The sequence below is a fragment of the Schistocerca gregaria genome, chromosome 1 (genome assembly GCF_023897955.1).
Source record: "Schistocerca gregaria isolate iqSchGreg1 chromosome 1, iqSchGreg1.2, whole genome shotgun sequence".
In the NCBI taxonomy this organism is placed as follows: Eukaryota; Metazoa; Arthropoda; class Insecta; order Orthoptera; family Acrididae; genus Schistocerca; species Schistocerca gregaria.
In genome coordinates, this window is record NC_064920.1 from 462,029,258 (window position 1) to 462,047,521 (window position 18,264).

The 18,264-nt window shown below is 44.5% G+C and overlaps 1 protein-coding gene across 1 annotated transcript in view; it reads left to right on the forward strand.

Moving 5' to 3' along the window:
- LOC126353994 (synaptotagmin-14) overlaps positions 1-18,264 on the forward strand; it is a 559,379-nt gene that overhangs the window by 453,525 nt on the left and 87,590 nt on the right. The window contains exons 5-7 of the mRNA XM_050003342.1: positions 2,791-2,930; positions 2,991-3,125; positions 12,465-12,683. Coding sequence (XP_049859299.1) covers positions 2,791-2,930; positions 2,991-3,125; positions 12,465-12,683 — 494 coding nt within the window. The remainder of the gene's footprint in view (positions 1-2,790; positions 2,931-2,990; positions 3,126-12,464; positions 12,684-18,264) is intronic.

An 18,264-nucleotide genomic window follows, 5' to 3' on the forward strand; every position in this document is an offset into this window, starting at 1 on the left:
TGTATCCCGTGCCACCCTACGTGCTCTAGAAGGTGTAAGTCAACTACCCTGGCCAGCAAGATCTCCGGATCTGTCCCCCATTGAGCATGTTTGGGACTGGATGAAGCGTCGTCTCACGCGGTCTGCACGTCCAGCACGAACGCTGGTCCAACTGAGGCGCCAGGTGGAAATGGCATGGCAAGCCGTTCCACAGGACTACATCCAGCATCTCTACGATCGTCTCCATGGGAGAATAGCAGCCTGCATTGCTGCAAAAGGTGGATATACACTGTACTAGTGCCGACATTGTGCATGCTCTGTTGCCTGTGTCTATGTGCCTGTGGTTCTGTCAGTGTGATCATGTGATGTATCTGACCCCAGGAATGTGTCAATAAAGTTTCCCCTTCCTGGGACAATGAATTCACGGTGTTCTTATTTCAATTTCCAGGAGTGTATTTCTCCAAAGGAGAGGCCAGTTTGTTGATACAATCACTCTAGAACGTTTGACTTTGTTGACGGAGGAAGTCCCTCATCCCTATTGTTACTCGGAAAGAAACGATCTACCACACTGTGAGACGACGGCGGTGATATTTGGCTTTAACACTGAGCTGACAAAAGTCATGGGACACCTCCTAATATCGTGAGAGACCTCATTTTGCCCGGTGTAGTGCAGCATCTTGACATACCGTGGATTCAACAAGTCGTTAGAAGTCCCCTGGGGAATTATAGCCGTCTGTATCTGCGAAAGTATTGTCAGTGCATGATTTTGTGCAAGAACTGACATCTCGATTATGTCCCATAAATGTTCGATGCGATTGATTTTGTGCCAGCTGGATGGACAAATCATTCGCTCGAACCGCCCAGAATATTCTCCAAACCAATCACGAACGGTTGTGACCCGGTGACATGGCGCATCGTTGTTTAGGATTATGACGTCCAGGAACGGCTGCAACTGGTCTCCAGGCAGCCGAACATAATCATTTCGAGTTAATGATCGGTTCAGTTGGATCAGAGGACACAGTCCATTCAATGTAGAGACAGACCATACTAGTATGGAGTCATCAGCAGCTTTCACAGTGTTCCATTGACTACATGGGCCGTTGGCTTCGTGGGATCTGCGCCACTCTCGAACCATACAATCAGCTCTTATCAGCTCAGATCAGGACTCATCTGACGAGGCCTGGGTTTTCCAGTCGTCTACCGTCCAACCGATATATGCATGAACCCGAAAGAGGTGCCGCAGACGACGTCGTGCTGTTAGCAAATGCACTCGCGTCAGTCGTCTGTCATCATAGCCCATTAACGCCAAATTTTGATTCACTGTCCTAACGGATACGTTCGTCAGCCGTCTGTGGTCCAACCGATATGGTCACGAGCCAGGGAGAGGTGCCGCAGACGAAGTCGAGCTGTTAGCAAAGGCACTCGCGTCAGTCGTCTGTCATCAAAGCCCATTAACGCCAAATTTCGTCGTACTGTCATAACGGATACGTTCGTCGCACGTCCCACATAGATTTCTGCTATTACCTCACGCAGTGCTGCTTGTCTGTTAGCATGACAACTCTACGCAAACAGCGCTGTTCTCGGTCGTGAAGCAAAGGCCGTCGGCCACTGCGTTGCCCGTGATGAGCAGTAACGCCTGAAATCTGGTATGAGAAGTTTTGACAGTGTGGATATTGAAACATTGAATTTCCTAACGATTTCCGAATCGAATGTCCCATGCGTCTAGCTCTAACTAGCATTTCGCATTCAAATTCTGTTAATTTCCCTCGTGCGTCCATAATAACGCCGGGAACATTTTGACATGAATGACTTGAGTGATAATGCACTGGCCTTTATACATTGTGTACGCGATACTATCAAAAAATGGTTCAAATGGCTCTGAGCACTATGGGACTTAATATCGTAGGTCATCAGTTCCCTAGAACTGAGAACTACTTAAACCTAACTAACCTAAGGCCCGAGGCAGGATTCGAACCTGCGACCGTAGCAGCAGCGCGGTTCCAGACCGAAGCGCCTAGAACTGCTCGGCCACTCCGGCCGGCTCGCGATACTACCGCCATCCATATATTTGCGTATCGTCATCCCATGACTTCTGTCACCTGAATGTAATGAGGATCATTGTTTACTTTCCGCACGTAGATGGAGGCGTAACTGAGGTACGGTTACACTGGTAATCAGTGTGCACAGGAAGAATCAACTACAAAGGGTAGAAATTTTTGTTAGAGAAACACTGCCAGTGGTGGTCTGCTCTAAAATATGAGGCAACCGTGGCGTCTTTTTGATGTTTTTTACTACCAATAAATCAGAAGTAAAAAAAAAGGACTGTCGTAATCGGATACAGTGACCACTAACCAGACGTACGATGGTAGTGTAAAGTTTATTAGAACACGTCAGTTTCGCAAGCTGTAGGAAATACAGCGCCGCACTTTCAGTGAAAATAATGCCGCACAGCTGTATCTGAATTGCAGCTGCTGGAAAGGGGAACGTAAAACGGCTTTTGTTGCTGTGTTGTCGACATCTCGATCTGACGCACAATGAATACTGAGCGAGTGAGCGAGATGGCTAGATCATGGAGACCGCTAATAGCAGTCACGCGAAGGGCACCTGACATCCACTGCCAAGGTAAACTTTTGGTTTCTATCCACGAGTTAAAATTTACCCAAAGTTTCTACCTGCATCTATGTAGAACATATAGTTCTGTGTTATGGGGTGCATCTTTCTGAACCTTCCTGACCTTGACGTCAGCGCACTATGCCAGTGTAGAGATTGCCTCGACTGCGCAATAGGTATATGTGTGTGTGTTTTGGACAGCGGGTTGCTCGAGCGTCGGCGTTGGCGGTAACGGTGGAGGCGGCGGAGGCGGCGCGATGGTGGCATGTGCGGGGCCTTCCGGGGACCCCGCGTCGCTGGCGGAGAAGGGCCGCGCGGGAGCAAGCGGCAGCGGCAGCGGCGCGACCGGGGGCGGGAGCGGCGGGGGCGGCGGGGGCGGCGCGCCGGCGGGCAGCGTCAGCAGCAGCGCGTCCAGCAGCACCAGCGCCGAGGAGGAGGCGGCGGCGGCCGCGGCGGAGCTGCGCCACAGAGACCCGCGCCACGGCGGCTACCGGCGCCTGCCGCAGCCGCAGCCGGACCTCGCCGACAACCAAGACGTGAGTCGCCACCCGGGCAGCAGCCCACGCTGGCAGCTTCCTCCAAACAACGAGGCCGAACGCTGTGCTGTTTAAGTCATATATACACTGACGGGAAAAAATTGCAGCACTAAAAGATAATTAATGTACAGTAATGAAATTTCTGGAATACATTTGTCTGAGCAACATATTTAAGTGCTTAACATTAAAGACCACAGGTTAATGTAAACGAGAGAGAAATCATTGCAAATTTGAAACCCTGGTACATCGATAACCGGTGTAACCGCCAGAATGTCGAATGCAGACATGCAAACCTGCGTGCACAGTGTTGTACAGATGCCGGATGCCAATCCGTGCGATGGATTTCCGTGCGTATTGCACTTGGTCTGTCAGTATAGCGACGGTTAAAGCTGTTTGTGGATGAAGCTGGTGTTGTAATCCGAGGATGTCCCATATGTACTCGATTCGAGACAGATCTGGTGATCTAGCAGGTCGAGGTAAAAAATCGGCAGTCTGTAGAGCATGTTGGGTTACAACAGGGTATGTGGGCGAGTGTTATCCTGTTGAAAACACCCCCTTGGAATGCTGTTCATCAGTGGCAGCACAACGGATCGAATCACCCGATTGACGTACACATTTGCAATCAGGGTGCGCCTGGGATAACCAGCAGACGTGCCATCACTGGCACTGGGGCAGTTTCAGCTTTCATCATAAAACATAACAGACCTCCACCCTGCCAACCAACAAGCTCTCGCTTGACAGCACTGAAGCCGCAAATGGTGGTGGCTTGGGATCAGTGGAATTCACGTTACATGGGTTCTGTCTCGGAACTGTCCTTGAAGTAACCGATTTATAACAGTTCTTTGTGTCACTGTGATGCCAACTGCCGCTCAGGCTGCTGCTTCAGATGCAGTACGGTGGGCCAGAGCCTGATCTTCTGGCGACCGAACACTCTCGTGACAGCAGCTGCCAACAAATCATGTACAGTGGTTAGTTTCCTGCCAAGTCTTTCTTCAGTACTGCAGAAGGAATATGTAGCTTCTTGTAGCCTTGTTACACGAACTCGTTCAATCCTAACAGCGTGTCGACGATGACGTATTTGTCGCCTTAAAGGCATTCTTGACTAACTTCAACCAACAGCGCCACTCTTACGCGACTGGCGTGAAATCTGAATAGACATCATCTTTCAGATGTAGGAAAAACGCCTGACAGCTTTCGTTTATGTCGAATAACTCTTGCTTGGTGTGGCGATTTTTTATCCTTCAGTTTATACGAGATTGGCTTCATAACTGTGCTAAGAAAAACTTACAAAAATGCTTGTTTCGTAAACAACTCACTTTGCATCTCAACATAGTCTCTTTTGGATGAACACTTTGTCCTCCAGCTTTTTCGTTCCATCGGAAAAATAGATTTTGTCAAAGTCGGCAAAATACTCGTTTACTCCAACTATCGCTCCTCATTTGATGAAAATTTATTTCCAGCGAGCCGAAGTTTCAACTTATGGAACAGGAAGAAGTCATATGGAGCTATGTCTGTTGAACAGGGTTGATGAGGAACCAATCAAAGTCCAGTTCATGAACTTTCATCGTTGTTACCGTTGACTTGTGGGGGTGGTGCATTATCTTGGTGAAAGGGCACCTTTTGCGTGCCGACCTTGGCCTTTATCAGCCAACACAAGTTTCAAACGATCCAACAATGACGCATAATAGGGTCCAGTTATGGTTCCACCTTTTTCCAAAAATCTGTGAGGATCATTCCTTGGGAATACCAAATAAAAGCGCCCATCATCTTACTAGCTGACAAAATGATCTTTGCCTTCTTCGATGCACTTTCAGTAGCCTTCTTCCATTGTTTTGACTGTCGGTTTGACTATGGTGCGTAATGATGGATCCAGGCTTCGTCAACAGTCACATATCTGTGCAGCAAGTCTTGTTGATCGCGATTAAAAATCGCGAGACATTGTGCTGAAATATTGTGCCGGATGCTCTTTTGGTCGACTGAGAGCAATCGCGGCACCAACCTCGCACACAGCTTCTACATAACCAATTCTTCGTGCAGGATATTATGCCCTCGCTCTGTTTACATGGCTATAGTCACGGCAATCTCAATAATTTTTATTCGGCGGGCTTCCATCACCATATCACGGATTTTTCCAATGATTTCGTTTGTGGTGATTTAACTTGAACAGCCGAGACATGCTACGTCTTCGGTGCTCATTGCGTTAGCTTGCTAATTGCGTTAGCTTGCAGATCGAGTGATGAGGGAAGTGAAATGCAAACCGATTCCAGCCTGGGCTGTTACCAAGGACAAGAAGGTCTCAATAGGCGAAGCGAAGCCAACCTTTATAAGGGAGTAAACCCCGACTGGAAATCCTGATTCTCCAAGGAAGGATTGATGCTATGCATCTGCATTTCAAGTTGGAATGCGAAGGTTCTAATCCGGGCCGCGCAACTGAATGGATGTTGAAGTCTTTCCTGATGTAATTAAATGTTGCTGAGACTCACAGAGGATGTGGTGAAAGATGTCGCTAAGAAATGCTCTTCTGCTTCACGTGGTAATATCAGCTGTAGGTGGAAGATTTCAGCAGCATGCTAATTGTTGTGGCGAACTGAGTGCGTGTTCGCGAAGCAATGCTCTTTAGTTTCGTCATCCCCATAACAGCACATTCGATGCGTTGAATATAGGCCGTCCAGTAGACTGCCGAATCTAAGTAGCGGCGTTGTAGTTTCCTTGCTGGTTCGTCTCTCTTGAAATTTTGGTCGTTTTCAGTATGGCTGGCATCTGATCTCCTGCAATCTGATGTATCCTCCACCGAAGTCTACGTCTCCTCCAGAATGTAACGGACATGTATTTCGTGGTAATAGCACATAGCTTTAGTCGTGCCATCCAAAGAATCGTTCGAGAGCTCCAGATACAAAAATGAATGTTCACCTCATCTGAATATAAAACTATAGCCCAGAATTCAAAGTTTGACATTCAAAGAAACATCTTCTTCCAATACGAAACTGACTGCACATCTGTGGATTCAATTCAAGGATTTACGTGGAACTGCATCGAGACAAGCGTGATGTTAATTATATTTGAATACCATAATTTACTTATTGCGTAGAACATTTTCCAGCACAAGCTCTTTTCCATCCCACCCGACCTTCATCAAGGACTGTAAACTCAGTCCAAATCTTGTATTTGCTCTTGATTTTTTTCTCAATTGTCCTCCCCCCTGTAGTTCACACAGTTTCTCACTTTACTTACGTTAGACTTTCACTTGAGCACATATTTATTGTCATAATCTTTCGATTATATGACAGCCTGTACAAGCCATCGCCATTCGCGCCCTGTGTAGCGCCTCATTCATGTCGTTGAGCAGTATGAGAAGAAATATCAGTGGGGAAAGCTTTAAGGCCCCCCTTCCCCCCCCCCCCCCCCCCCCCCATGAACCGTGGACCTTGCCGTTGGTGGGGAGGCTTGCGTGCCTCAGCGATACCGATAGCCGCACGGTAGGTGCAACCACAACGGAGGGGTATCTGTTGAGAGGCCAGACAAACGCGTGGTTCCTGAAGAGGGGCAGCAGCCTTTTCTGTAGTTGCAGGGGCAACTGTCCGGATGATTGACTGATCTGGCCTTGTAACACTACCCAAAACGGCCTTGCTGTGCTGGTATTGCGAACGGTTGAAAGCAAGGGAAACTACAGCCGCAATTTTTCCCAAGGGCATGATGGCGTCCTCTTGGGTAAAATATTACAGAGATAAAATAGTCCCCATTCGGATCTCCGGGCGGGGACTACTCATGAGGACGTCGGTATCAGGAGAAAGAAAACTGGCGTTCTACGGATCGGAGCGTGGAATGTCAGATCCCTTAATAGGGCAGGTAGGTTAGAAAATTTAAAAAGGGAAATGGATAGGTTAAAGTTATATACAGTGGGAATTAGTGAAGTTCGGTGGCAGGAGGAACAAGACTTTTGGTCAGGCGAAACACGGTTATAAATACAAAGTCAAATAGGGGTAATGCAGGAGTAGGTTTAATAATGAATAAAAAATAGGCATGCGGGTAAGCTATTACAAACAGCATAGTGAACGCATTATTGTGGCCAAGATAGACACAGAGCCCAGGCCTACTACAGTAGTACAAGTTTATATGCCAACTAGCTCTGCAGATTACGAAGAAATTGAAGAAAAGTATGATGAAATAAAAGGAATTATTCAGATAGTGAAGGGTGACAAAAATTTAATAGTCATGGGTGACTGGAATTCGGTAGTAGGAAAAGGGAGAGAAGGTAACGTAGTAGGAGAATATGGATTGGGGCTAAGAAATGAAAGAGGAAGCCGCCTGGTAGAATTTTGCACAGAGAACAACTTAATCATAGCTAACACTTGGTTCAAAAATCATAAAAGAAGGTTGTATACATGGAAGAATCCTGGAGGTACTAGAAGGTATCAGATAGATTATATAATGGTAAGAGAGAGATTTAGGAACCAGGTTTTAAATTGTAAGACATTTCCAGGGGCAGATGTGGACTCTGACCACAATCTATTGGTTATGAATTGTAGATTAAAACTGAAGAAACTGCAAAAAGGTGGGAATTTAAGGAGATGGGACCTGGATAAACTGAAAGAACCAGAGGTTGTAGAGAGTTTCAGGGAGAGCGTAAGGGAACAAATGGCAGGAATGGAGGAAAGAAATGCAGTAGAAGAAGAATGGGTAGCTTTGAGGGATGAAGTAGTGCAGACGACCGATGATGATGTAGGTAAGAAGACGAAGGCTAGTAGAAATCCTTGGGGAACAGAAGAAATATTGAATTTAATTGATGAAAGAAGAAAATATAAAAATGCAGTAAATGAAGCAGGCAAAAAAGAATACAAACGTCTAAAAAATGAGATCGACAAAAAGTGCAAAATGGCTAAGCAGGGATGGCTAGAGGATAAATGTAAGGATGTAGAGGCTTATCTCATTAGGGGTAAGATAGATGCTGCACACAGGAAAATTAAAGACACCTTTGGAGAAAAGAGAACCACTTGTATGAATGTCAAGAGATCAGATGAAAACTCAATTCTAAGCAAAGAAGGGAAAGCAGAAAGGTGGAAAGAGTATATAGAGGGTCTATACAAGGGCGATGTACTTGAGGACAATATTATGGAAATGGAAGAGGATGTAGATGAAGATGAAATGGGAGATACGATACTGCGTGAAGAGTTTGACAGAGCACTGAAAGACCTGAGTCGAAACAAGGCCCCCGGAGTAGACAACATTCCATTGGAACTACTGACAGCCTTGGGAGAGCCAGTCCTGACAAAACTGTACCATCTGGTGAGCAAGATGTATGAAACAGGCGAAATACCCCCAGACTTCAAGAAGAATATAATAATTCCAATCCCAAAGAAAGCAGGTGTTGACAGATGTGAAAATTACCGAACTATCAGTGTAATAAGTCACGGCTGCAAAATACTAACGCGAATTCTTTACAGACAAATGGAAAAACTAGTAAAAGCTGACCTTAGGGAGGATCAGTTTGGATTCCGTAGAAATACTGGAACACGTGAGGCAATACTGACCCTACGGATTATCTTAGAACCTAGATTAAGGAAAGGCAAACCTAGGTTTCTAGCATTTGTAGACTTAGAGAAAGCTTTTGACAATGTTGACTGGAATACTCTCTTTCAAATTCTGAAGGTGGCAGGGGTAAAATACAGGGAGCGAAAGGCTATTTACAATTTGTACAGAAACCAAATGGCTGTTATAAGAGTTGAGGGGCATGAAAGGGAAGCAGTGGTTGGGAAGTGAGTGAGACAGGGTTGTAGCCTCTCCCCGATGTTATTCAATCTGTATATTGAGCAAGCAGTGAAGGAAACAAAAGAAAAATTCGGAGTAGGTATTAAAATCCATGGAGAAGAAATAAAAACTTTGAGGTTCGCCGATGACATTGTAATTCTGTCAGAGACAGCAAAGGACTTGGAAGAGCAGTTGAACGGAATGGACAGTGTCATGAAAGGAGGATATAAGATGAACATCAACAAAAGCAAAACGAGGATAATGGAATGTAGTCGAATTAAGTCGGGTGATGCTGGGGGAATTAGATTAGGAAATGAGACACTTAAAGTAGTAAAGGAGTTTTGCTATTTGGGGACCAAAATAACTGATGATGGTCGAAGTAGAGAGGATATAAAATGCAGACTGGCAATGTAAAGGAAAGCGTTTCTGAAGAAGAGAAATTAGTTAACGTTGAGTATAGATTTAAGTGTCAGGAAGTCTTTTCTGAAAGTATTTGTATGGAGTGTAGCCATGTATGGAAGTGAAACATGGACGATAAATAGTTTAGACAAGAAGAGAATAGAAGCTTTCGAAATGTGGTGCTACAGAAGAATGCTGAAGATTAGATGGGTAGATCACATAACTAACGAGGTGGTGTTGAATAGGATTGGGGAGAAGAGAAGTTTGTGGCACAACTTGACTAGAATAAGGGATCGGTTGGTAGGACATGTTCTGAGGCATCAAGTGATCACCAATTTAGTATTGGAGGGCAGCGTGGAGGGTAAAAGTCGTAGAGGGAGACCAAGAGATGAATACACCAAGCAGATTCAGAAGGAAGTTGGTTGCAGTAGGTACTGGGAAATGAAGAAGCTTGCACAGGATAGAGTAGCATGGAGAGCTGCATCAAACCAGTCTCAGGACTGAAGATCACAACAACAACTGCTAGTCACTTCCGTTCCCTTCCTGGTAATCGCTGAGCAGCGCTGGCTCCTCTGCTTCCCCCGACACGCAATCCTAAAATCAATCAATGACTTGTGTACTCCTGACACTTCTTGCTGGCGACTGAAGGCTGTTGTTTTCCTTATTATTGTTGTTTTGTGTTGCCCCTTTGAGTACTGCTACTGAGGAAGGCCAGTCGCCGAAATATCAGCACCCTCCTCCAGAGTCTGAAGAATTGGCTACTTCTCCGTATTTCAATGGCCAAGCAGCTGATCATAAAAGGACACGGGGCTTATACCCAGCATGTCCAGCGTCGTGTGATATTTGGTGACCTAGAGAATGCATGTTCTTTCTCATCTTCTCGTGTTTTGTGACAGGGCTTGTCGACTGATAAAAATTTGAAAATTGTGGTAAGGTCTTATGGGGCCAAACTGCTGAGGTCATCGGTCCCTAGGCTTACGCACTTCTTAATGTAACTTAAATTAGCTTACACTAAGGACAACACACACATCTATGCCCGAGGGAGGACTCGAACCTCCGACGGGGGAGCCGCGCAGACCACGACAAGAAGCCTCAGACCGCTTGTCAACAGGTCAAATATTAAAGTCTGACAAAATTTAATCATTCATGTGATGCTCCACAGAGGATTTATATGTGCAGTTATATCCATATTTCATAATACACAAACTACACATTTGTGACTTCCAAGCAGTTCATCATCCTTGTCCCTGACTTCCTCAGCATCACGTCTGGCTTGACAAGGTCTGATATTACCTTTTTCATCAACGAAAATGAAGACTACTCTCTCCTCCAGAGCTCTTACACTTTCGAGATCAAGAGTGCATCTCATTTCCCGAGTTTCTGTATAGCGTCCACAGAAAAGTAAAGCTATTTCCTCTCTTGGAACAACGACGTACTTGGATACGCCTCCAAATATTTTACAGTCAAATGGCAAAAGGCGAACTCCCTTCCAGATGCCACAATTCCTTTCATACCGTTTAAAAGTACCAGTACTGGCAATTATCTTGACGCAGAATGCGCTTGTTCCTTAGGTTTCCTTCCAGAGCGTGACAAGCAGCCTTGTAACCAGTGACGATTCTTTGGGGTCACTTGAGATCGCACATTTTGACACTTGTTTCTCGTTAGCGTCAGTGGTGATACTTTGATCCAGTTGAATCCAATCAGCAATCCAGGTTCATAACCGCTCAGCAGATGGCTCTCTGTCTTTCCCCACTGAACTGTGAGCTCTGAAAATGCTGCTACGTGAAACTCTGGGACAGAACGGTCGTCAGCGCCCTCTTTCTCTCTGGGCATTTCGCTGCTTAGTGCCGGCGGACACTACTCCACAGCAGTTCTCAAGAAGTTGGATAAACTAAACTAATTCCAAACCCAATGCCATGAACTTAACAGACGATGTTTTAATCAACAAATCATTAATTGTTGAAAGAAACAGAGCTATTGATGGTTCTCCAAAATGGCCAGTGCTTTTCTTTCGTCATTGGTCACTTCATTTTCCCAATATGGATGGTGGGCTGGTGGTAGACTTACTTCTGCTCTTCATTCAAACTACGTTAAAACTACCATGTAGTTTTTGATAGCTCAAACGATTAAAATAATTATACTAAAATACAATAACATGACTTCAGATGACGATGATAGATGTAGTCGATAAAGCTTCTGGCAGGTCCTTCGAGATGAGCTCGCGATAAATGCAGTGATGGTAGAAAAGGAGGATGGAACGATGAGGAGCAGTGAAGATGAAGGGACCGTTATGTCTAGGGACGAGGATGATGATGTTAGGATGGGGAGTGTGATGGATGATGAGAAGTTTTCTGTACCACAGAAGGAAACTGGGCGTGAATTTGTAATAATCAGGACGCTGGAAAGAGCATTGAGGCTTTGATCTAAAAAAGGATATCGGGACTTGGGCAATAGCTGTTAGGTTGAGTAGATGCCAGGGCAGATTCTGATCAAGAAGAGAACCTGTTGAAGTTTGCTTTTCATAGGATATGGTGAATGTTTAATTGGGGGGGGGGGGGGGGGTGAGAGGGACTTTTGGTACAGGCAAGGTAGTACCCTGGAATTTGAGAGACAATAGGATTTTGATTTTCGAGTTTCCTATACATATAGAATATGTGAAGATGTTCGAGTAAATTATCAGTGTCTGAGAAGGAAGACATAACGGTCCCTGGCACGAATCTGCCCGGCGGATTAGTGTCGAGGTCCAGTGTGCTGGCAAGCCTGTGCATGGTTATTAAGGCGGTCTTCCATCTGCCTCGGCGAATGCGGGCTGGTTACCCTTATTCTGTCTAAGTTACAATATGTCGGCAATTTCTGCGTAAACATTGTCTCCAAGTACTCCTACACCACAATTACTCTACCACACAAACTCATCTGGTATGAGACGTTCCTGAAAGGGGGGGGGGGGGGCACTGGCTGCCAAACCGCACAGTAACCCTGGGTTCGGTGTGGGGCGGCGGTGGGGTGGGTGGACTGCTGTGCGGTTGGGAACCACTGAGGGCTACGGCGGGACGAAGCCTCGCTGTCGTTTCTAGTTCCCCAGTTTAATACACAAAACACAAAGTGTTGCATTCTGAGTCAGACGACCACAGGCTGTGCGATTTGTATGATCAAGAAGGGCGTTGAACAGAGGACAGATGGCACTTCTGATGGTAGTGTATCGTGGTGCTGCCGCAGGAGAACGAGCACGACCACGACCAGGTGTTCGACGTGTCGGAGCTGACGCTGGCCGAGCAGCAGAGCCAGCTGGTGTCCAAGTGCGGACACCTCGAGGCGGCGTTCGCGTACGACGCGCCGATGCGCAAGATGACGGTGCGTGTGCTGCAGGCGCGCGACATCCCCGCCAGGGACCGCGGCGGCCCCACGCACTCGCAGGTCAGCCTCGCCCCTACACCTTTTTCTTTCTGCAGTATTAGAGACAAGTGCCCAAACCCAGACCCCCATTTTGTTTTTTACATATCTTAAAAAAATTGAAAATAATAAAAATTTTATCTTAAAAGGATGCAATATTTACTTTATAGTATTACCCCCCATTTACATTTTACTCTTAGAAAATACCATAAACATTTATTATGAACGTTATTTTACTCTTAGAAAATACCATTGAAACTTACTATGAAATGACTATTTTCAAAAACCTAACACTCAGCGAATTTGTAGTTACTAATATAGCTTTAAAGAAAATAAGAAAAACGTATTAAATCACAGAAAATATACCCTAGTGTCAAAATAGGTATAATGTAATATCCCCCAGAAGATTATAGGGATTCGCTATTTCCTTTGCCGAACCAAAGAGCACTGCTCTACAATGCTCCTGTATCTTTTCTTCCTGATGGTTTGGCTTTGTGGTTTTTAAGACAGGCCAGCCGGAGTGGCCGAGCGGTTCTACGTGCTACAGTCCGGAACCGCGCAGGTTCGAACCCTGCCTCGTGCATGGCTGTGTGTGATGTCCTTGGGTTATTCAGGTTTAAGTAGTTCTAAGTTCTGGAGGACTGATGACCTCAGCAGTTAAGTCCCATAGTGCTCAGAGCAATTTGAACCATTTTTAAGACAAACAGTGACCCAATTTTCGCCAACTACTCCGTCTTTCAAAGGGTGTTCATTGTTGTTTCTCTCTGCTAATTACACGGTCGTTTTTCCCAAGACATGACGAGTAAGCGCAAAGAAAAAAGCTTCCGTTGCAAGACAACAGGAAACTGGGTTCTCTTCCAGGTTTTTACCCCAAATTCTAGCTCTGTCTATGTTTTCGGCATCCCCTGATGTATATACATGGAAGAATGAATCATTATGCTGCACAACATCATAAGTGTTGTTTGGGAACGTTAAACTGTTTTGTGGCCTTCTTCCAACGCATCATCTTGTTCCGAAATACATCAACAGTTTAATTCATTTTAGAAAAATTCCACTTTCTTTGTTCACCCTTCCCCACTATCCGCTTCAAATATGCAATAAAATTCGAAGAGAAAAAGAGTATACAGAAATGCAAACAACTGCAAAGTACATTTTGATAACCAAATAAATTTTTAGCCATACAACCAAATGAAACGGTTTAATCATAAACACTAACCTTATACTTTACTCCTCAAGAACACATGTATGTTGAAAAACTTCCTGCCAGTATCTATCAAAAATAACAAAAAATACAGTGAAGTCCATAACTCGTGGGATACTTCCGAATATCGTGCCGGACCTCCTTTTGCATAGCGTAACAATTCGATGTGGAACGCACTGAACAAGTTGTTCGAAGTTCTCTGCAGAGATACTGTGCCACGCTGCCTTCATAGCCGTCTATAATTGCGGAAGCGAGGCCGGTGCAGGGTGTTGCGCACTAACTGACCTCTCGATTATGCCCCATAAATCATCTGGAGGTGTGTCTGGCCAAATAATTCGCTGCAATTGTTCAGAATGTTATTCAAACCACTGGCGAACAATTGTGGTCTGGTCACACGGCGCATTGTCATCCATAAAAATGCCATCGTTGTTTGGGATCATGGAGTTCATGAATGACTGCAAATGGTCTCCAAGTAACTGGACATGACAATTTCCAATCAATGATCGGTTCAGTAGGATCAGAGGACACAGCCGATTCTATATAAGCACAGCCCACACCATTATGGAGCCACCACCAGCCTACACAGTGTCTTGATGACAACTTGACTCCATGGCTTCTTGGGATCTGCGTTACCCTCAAACTTATCCAGCAGCCCTTACCACCTCAAATCCTGACTCCTCTGACCAGACCAAGGTTTGCCTGTCTTCTAGGGTCCAACCCCTATGGCCACGAGCCCAGGAGAGCCACTGCAGGCGATGTCGTGCTGATAGCAAAAGCACTCGCGTCGGTCGTCTGCCGCTATAGCCCATTAACGTCAAATTTTGCAGCACTGTCCTAACGAATACGTTCGTCGTACGTCCCACATTTATTTCTGTGGTAATTTCACACAGTGTTACTTGTCCGTTACCACAACTTTACGCAAACGCCGCTGCTCTGGGTCGTTTGAAGGCTGTCTGCAACTGCGTTGTCCTTGGTGAGAGGTAATGCTTGAAATCTGATACTCTCGGCACAGTCTTGACCCTGTCCATCTGGTAATACTGAATTCCCTAACGATTTCCGAGATGGAATGTCCCATGGGAATGGGTCTAGCTCCAGCTGCCATTCGCGTTCAAACTCCGTTAATTTCCGTCGAGCGGCCATAATCACGTGAGATAACGTTTCACTTAAACTATCTGAGTACAAATGACAGCCCCGCCAATGCCTCTTTATGCCTTGTGTGTGCGAAAGTAACGCCCTCTGTATGTGTACGTGTCGCTATCCCATGATGTTTATCACATCAGTGCATAATTGATATTTTTGTCTCATCTGTCGTGGCAGTTTCTGCATTTCCTCTCATGTGATCATATGTTGAAAGACGGCAAGCAAACAAACACCTCGATCAAAATCATCACGGGACTCATTTTATCAATCTTAAATGATTGTCAGAGTGGGTAAGTTCAAATGGCTCTAAGCACTATGGGACTTAACATCTGAGATTATCAGTCCCTTAGACTTAGAACTGCTTAAACCTAACTAACATAAGGACATCACACACATCCATGCCCGAGGCAGGATTCGAAACTGCGACCGCAGCAGCAGCAGCGCGGTACCGGACTGAAGCGCCTAGAACCGCTCGGCCACAGCGGATATGTGTTTCATGTTATTTAGGAGTAGTAAAGTAGTGAGTAGAAAAAATGAAAACAAGAAAATCGAAAGTATAGACACGAGTAGGTGTCGAAATCAGATTTTCGTAAGAGTAGTGGAAGCGTGTTTTTCAACCTACGTGAAAATGAGAAAAAATATAGAAACTGTCAGGGAAAGGAAAATTTATTAAAAATTGAGTGAACAGGCCATTATAAACGAGGAGAAAGGCGTATAAAATTATGTACTAGTACTGCAACAATAAAATAGCGTTTAGTTTTTTTAAGGCTATCAACAAATAAAAGATGCAGAATGAGGCATTATAGTATCTACAAAATCTTACAAGTAACTACAGACGTAATGATGAAAACAAATTACGTAAAGACATAAGCTGCTAGCATTGTTTTATTTGCGTTAAAGACAGTTCAAATGAGTTTTGCCATTTAAACTTTACCTGTTTCGACTTAGGCTAATTTTCTTCATATTGTCACTTGTTACAACCATTATTATTACAACTTTTTTGTCCCGCGTAGTAGGAAACACATTTTAATATAGCAAATCTAATCGACAATGTATATATATGAAAAACTATTTGCACTGCATTTAAATAGAAGACTTTATCTTAACTGCACTACACAACACAATAAAAGAAATGATATAAAGGTATTATCAGGGGAGAGTGAAACCTTCACCCAAATTTCAAATAGTGTATAAGCACACGTTTAATGTTGCTACCCCGGGGAGAGGAACGGTGAAATGTGAGTAATCTTCACATTTTACATGTAGGCAGCCACACGATAAACGCCACCTACGCTGTTTTCCACTTTGTGCCTCGTACCAGAAAACTACAAAGGTAAAAGTGTCACAGAAACAAATCGAACGCCTGAATGCCCCTCAAAAAGATATTGATATCGCATTACACTTTGAAACGTTCAAAGTACGCAAAGAAATAAATCGAAGCATTGGCCACCACTGCGCTAAGTACTATTTGATCACAGTCGATAAAACGCACTACAACTGGCCAGAAATCTTGCAATCGGTTGAGGATTAGAGATACGGCGGCTCAAAGAAAAATGTGCTGACAATACTTAATTGTGAACATTCTGGAGTTCTCTGAATGGCAGATATGATTATGCAGCCTGACTCATTTATTTCTTATAATCCTGTCCACTACGAGGTGCGGCTGTTCAAAGCATCAGCTGCTGCCTTAGTGAAGCTTGAAGAGCCACACGTTTCTTACAGCACCGTCCAGGAGATACATTTCATCACGATAACTATCACTTCATCTCGACAAATCCGTAGTTTCTCCGAACCATAGCAGAGAACTAAATAAATTATGTTCTCATCATTATCATCATGATAAAAAGTGTATTCTTGTATATCAGAAACAATGAAATATGGTCAGAATCAGTAACTACGGACTCAAACCCAAGGAATGTGGCAGACAAGTATCAAACGCTTCTTTTTTGTTAGTTGTAACAGTCTGAAACGTTGATTATTTGTATCATCATTAATCATTTGTGTGATTGAGTTGCTTGTAGCTACACAGTCACCATTCTAAAGCGCTGATTCTGTAGTCATCACAGTGGCATGTTACCCGCATCATAAGCTAAAGCGTGTATTCCACTAAAACAAAGTGTAACTGTGGAGAAGGCATTGCCTAATTCATAGACATCTGTCAACCACTCAGCAAGACGGATCCAAAGCCGACCAAAATAAGAATGGACTTGTATTCCTTATGAACTTACTTCGTATACCCTCCATCATGATTTAGTTCTCCCCGGATTCTCTTAAGCTACTTTAAGCGAATACTGGCGTGATTTCTCCAGAAAAGCCTCAATTCGTTGGCTTCCGCGTCCTTGTCCAACTAAAGTCCTCTCTCTAATCACCTGTGCGTCAGTGGTGTGTTAAACTCCCATTTGTTTATTTGTTCACGAGTACCAGAAGTACCTTAAAACATTTTCTGTAAAAAGATTTACGAACTCGACAGATCGTATTTACACGTTCCCATAATTTGTGAAGGTCTCCATTTCTTGTGAATCTCAGTAGGTATGTACAAGTCTTTGACTGCCACTTTATAATGGATCCTTAATATTATTTAGAACAACTTTGATCACACTATCTTTAGCGCGTCGGTTGGGAGGTGCAATGTTAGTTTATTCATTGCAGCCATATATTCGTATAAAGACAATTCTGTGTAATCCACAAAGGGCTTTGTGAGTCGTAAATGATTAGAGAAGACGTCCGAAACCTCGCCGGCGCTTTTGCTATAGAATCTGCTGCAAAATTTCGGAAACGATTTTGTTTTTTTTCGGCAATTACATCTACCCTTAGGTCAACTTACATTGGATGGATTCACTACTTCGTGATTTTTCCCAGAGAGACTTAAAGATTAGACACGTCCTCGTAAGCTAGTCCGTGGACTTGGATGAAGATCTTGGGGCGTCTTGCTAGCAACGCTATACCAGTTGTAAGACTCTACAGCTGTCTAGCCTGTTGTGCCAGTTCAAAGGATTGTGCAGTTGATAGGATGCCATCTGTACTAGCGTTGGCTATTTTCAGCGTTTCTGCCCTGACCTGGTGGTACAAGCCCATCCCAAATGAGCACACCTGTATACGACTTTTACAGTTGTTTGGAGTGCACTGAATTTGCAATTCTCGCTGATACCTTGAAGTTCAACAGCCCATTGTAAATAAGAATGATCAGGCTGTTTGGCGTGGTTGAATCTACTGATTAGTACGTGAAGCCGTTGACTGTAACATCCCCTCAGCTTGTCAATTAGC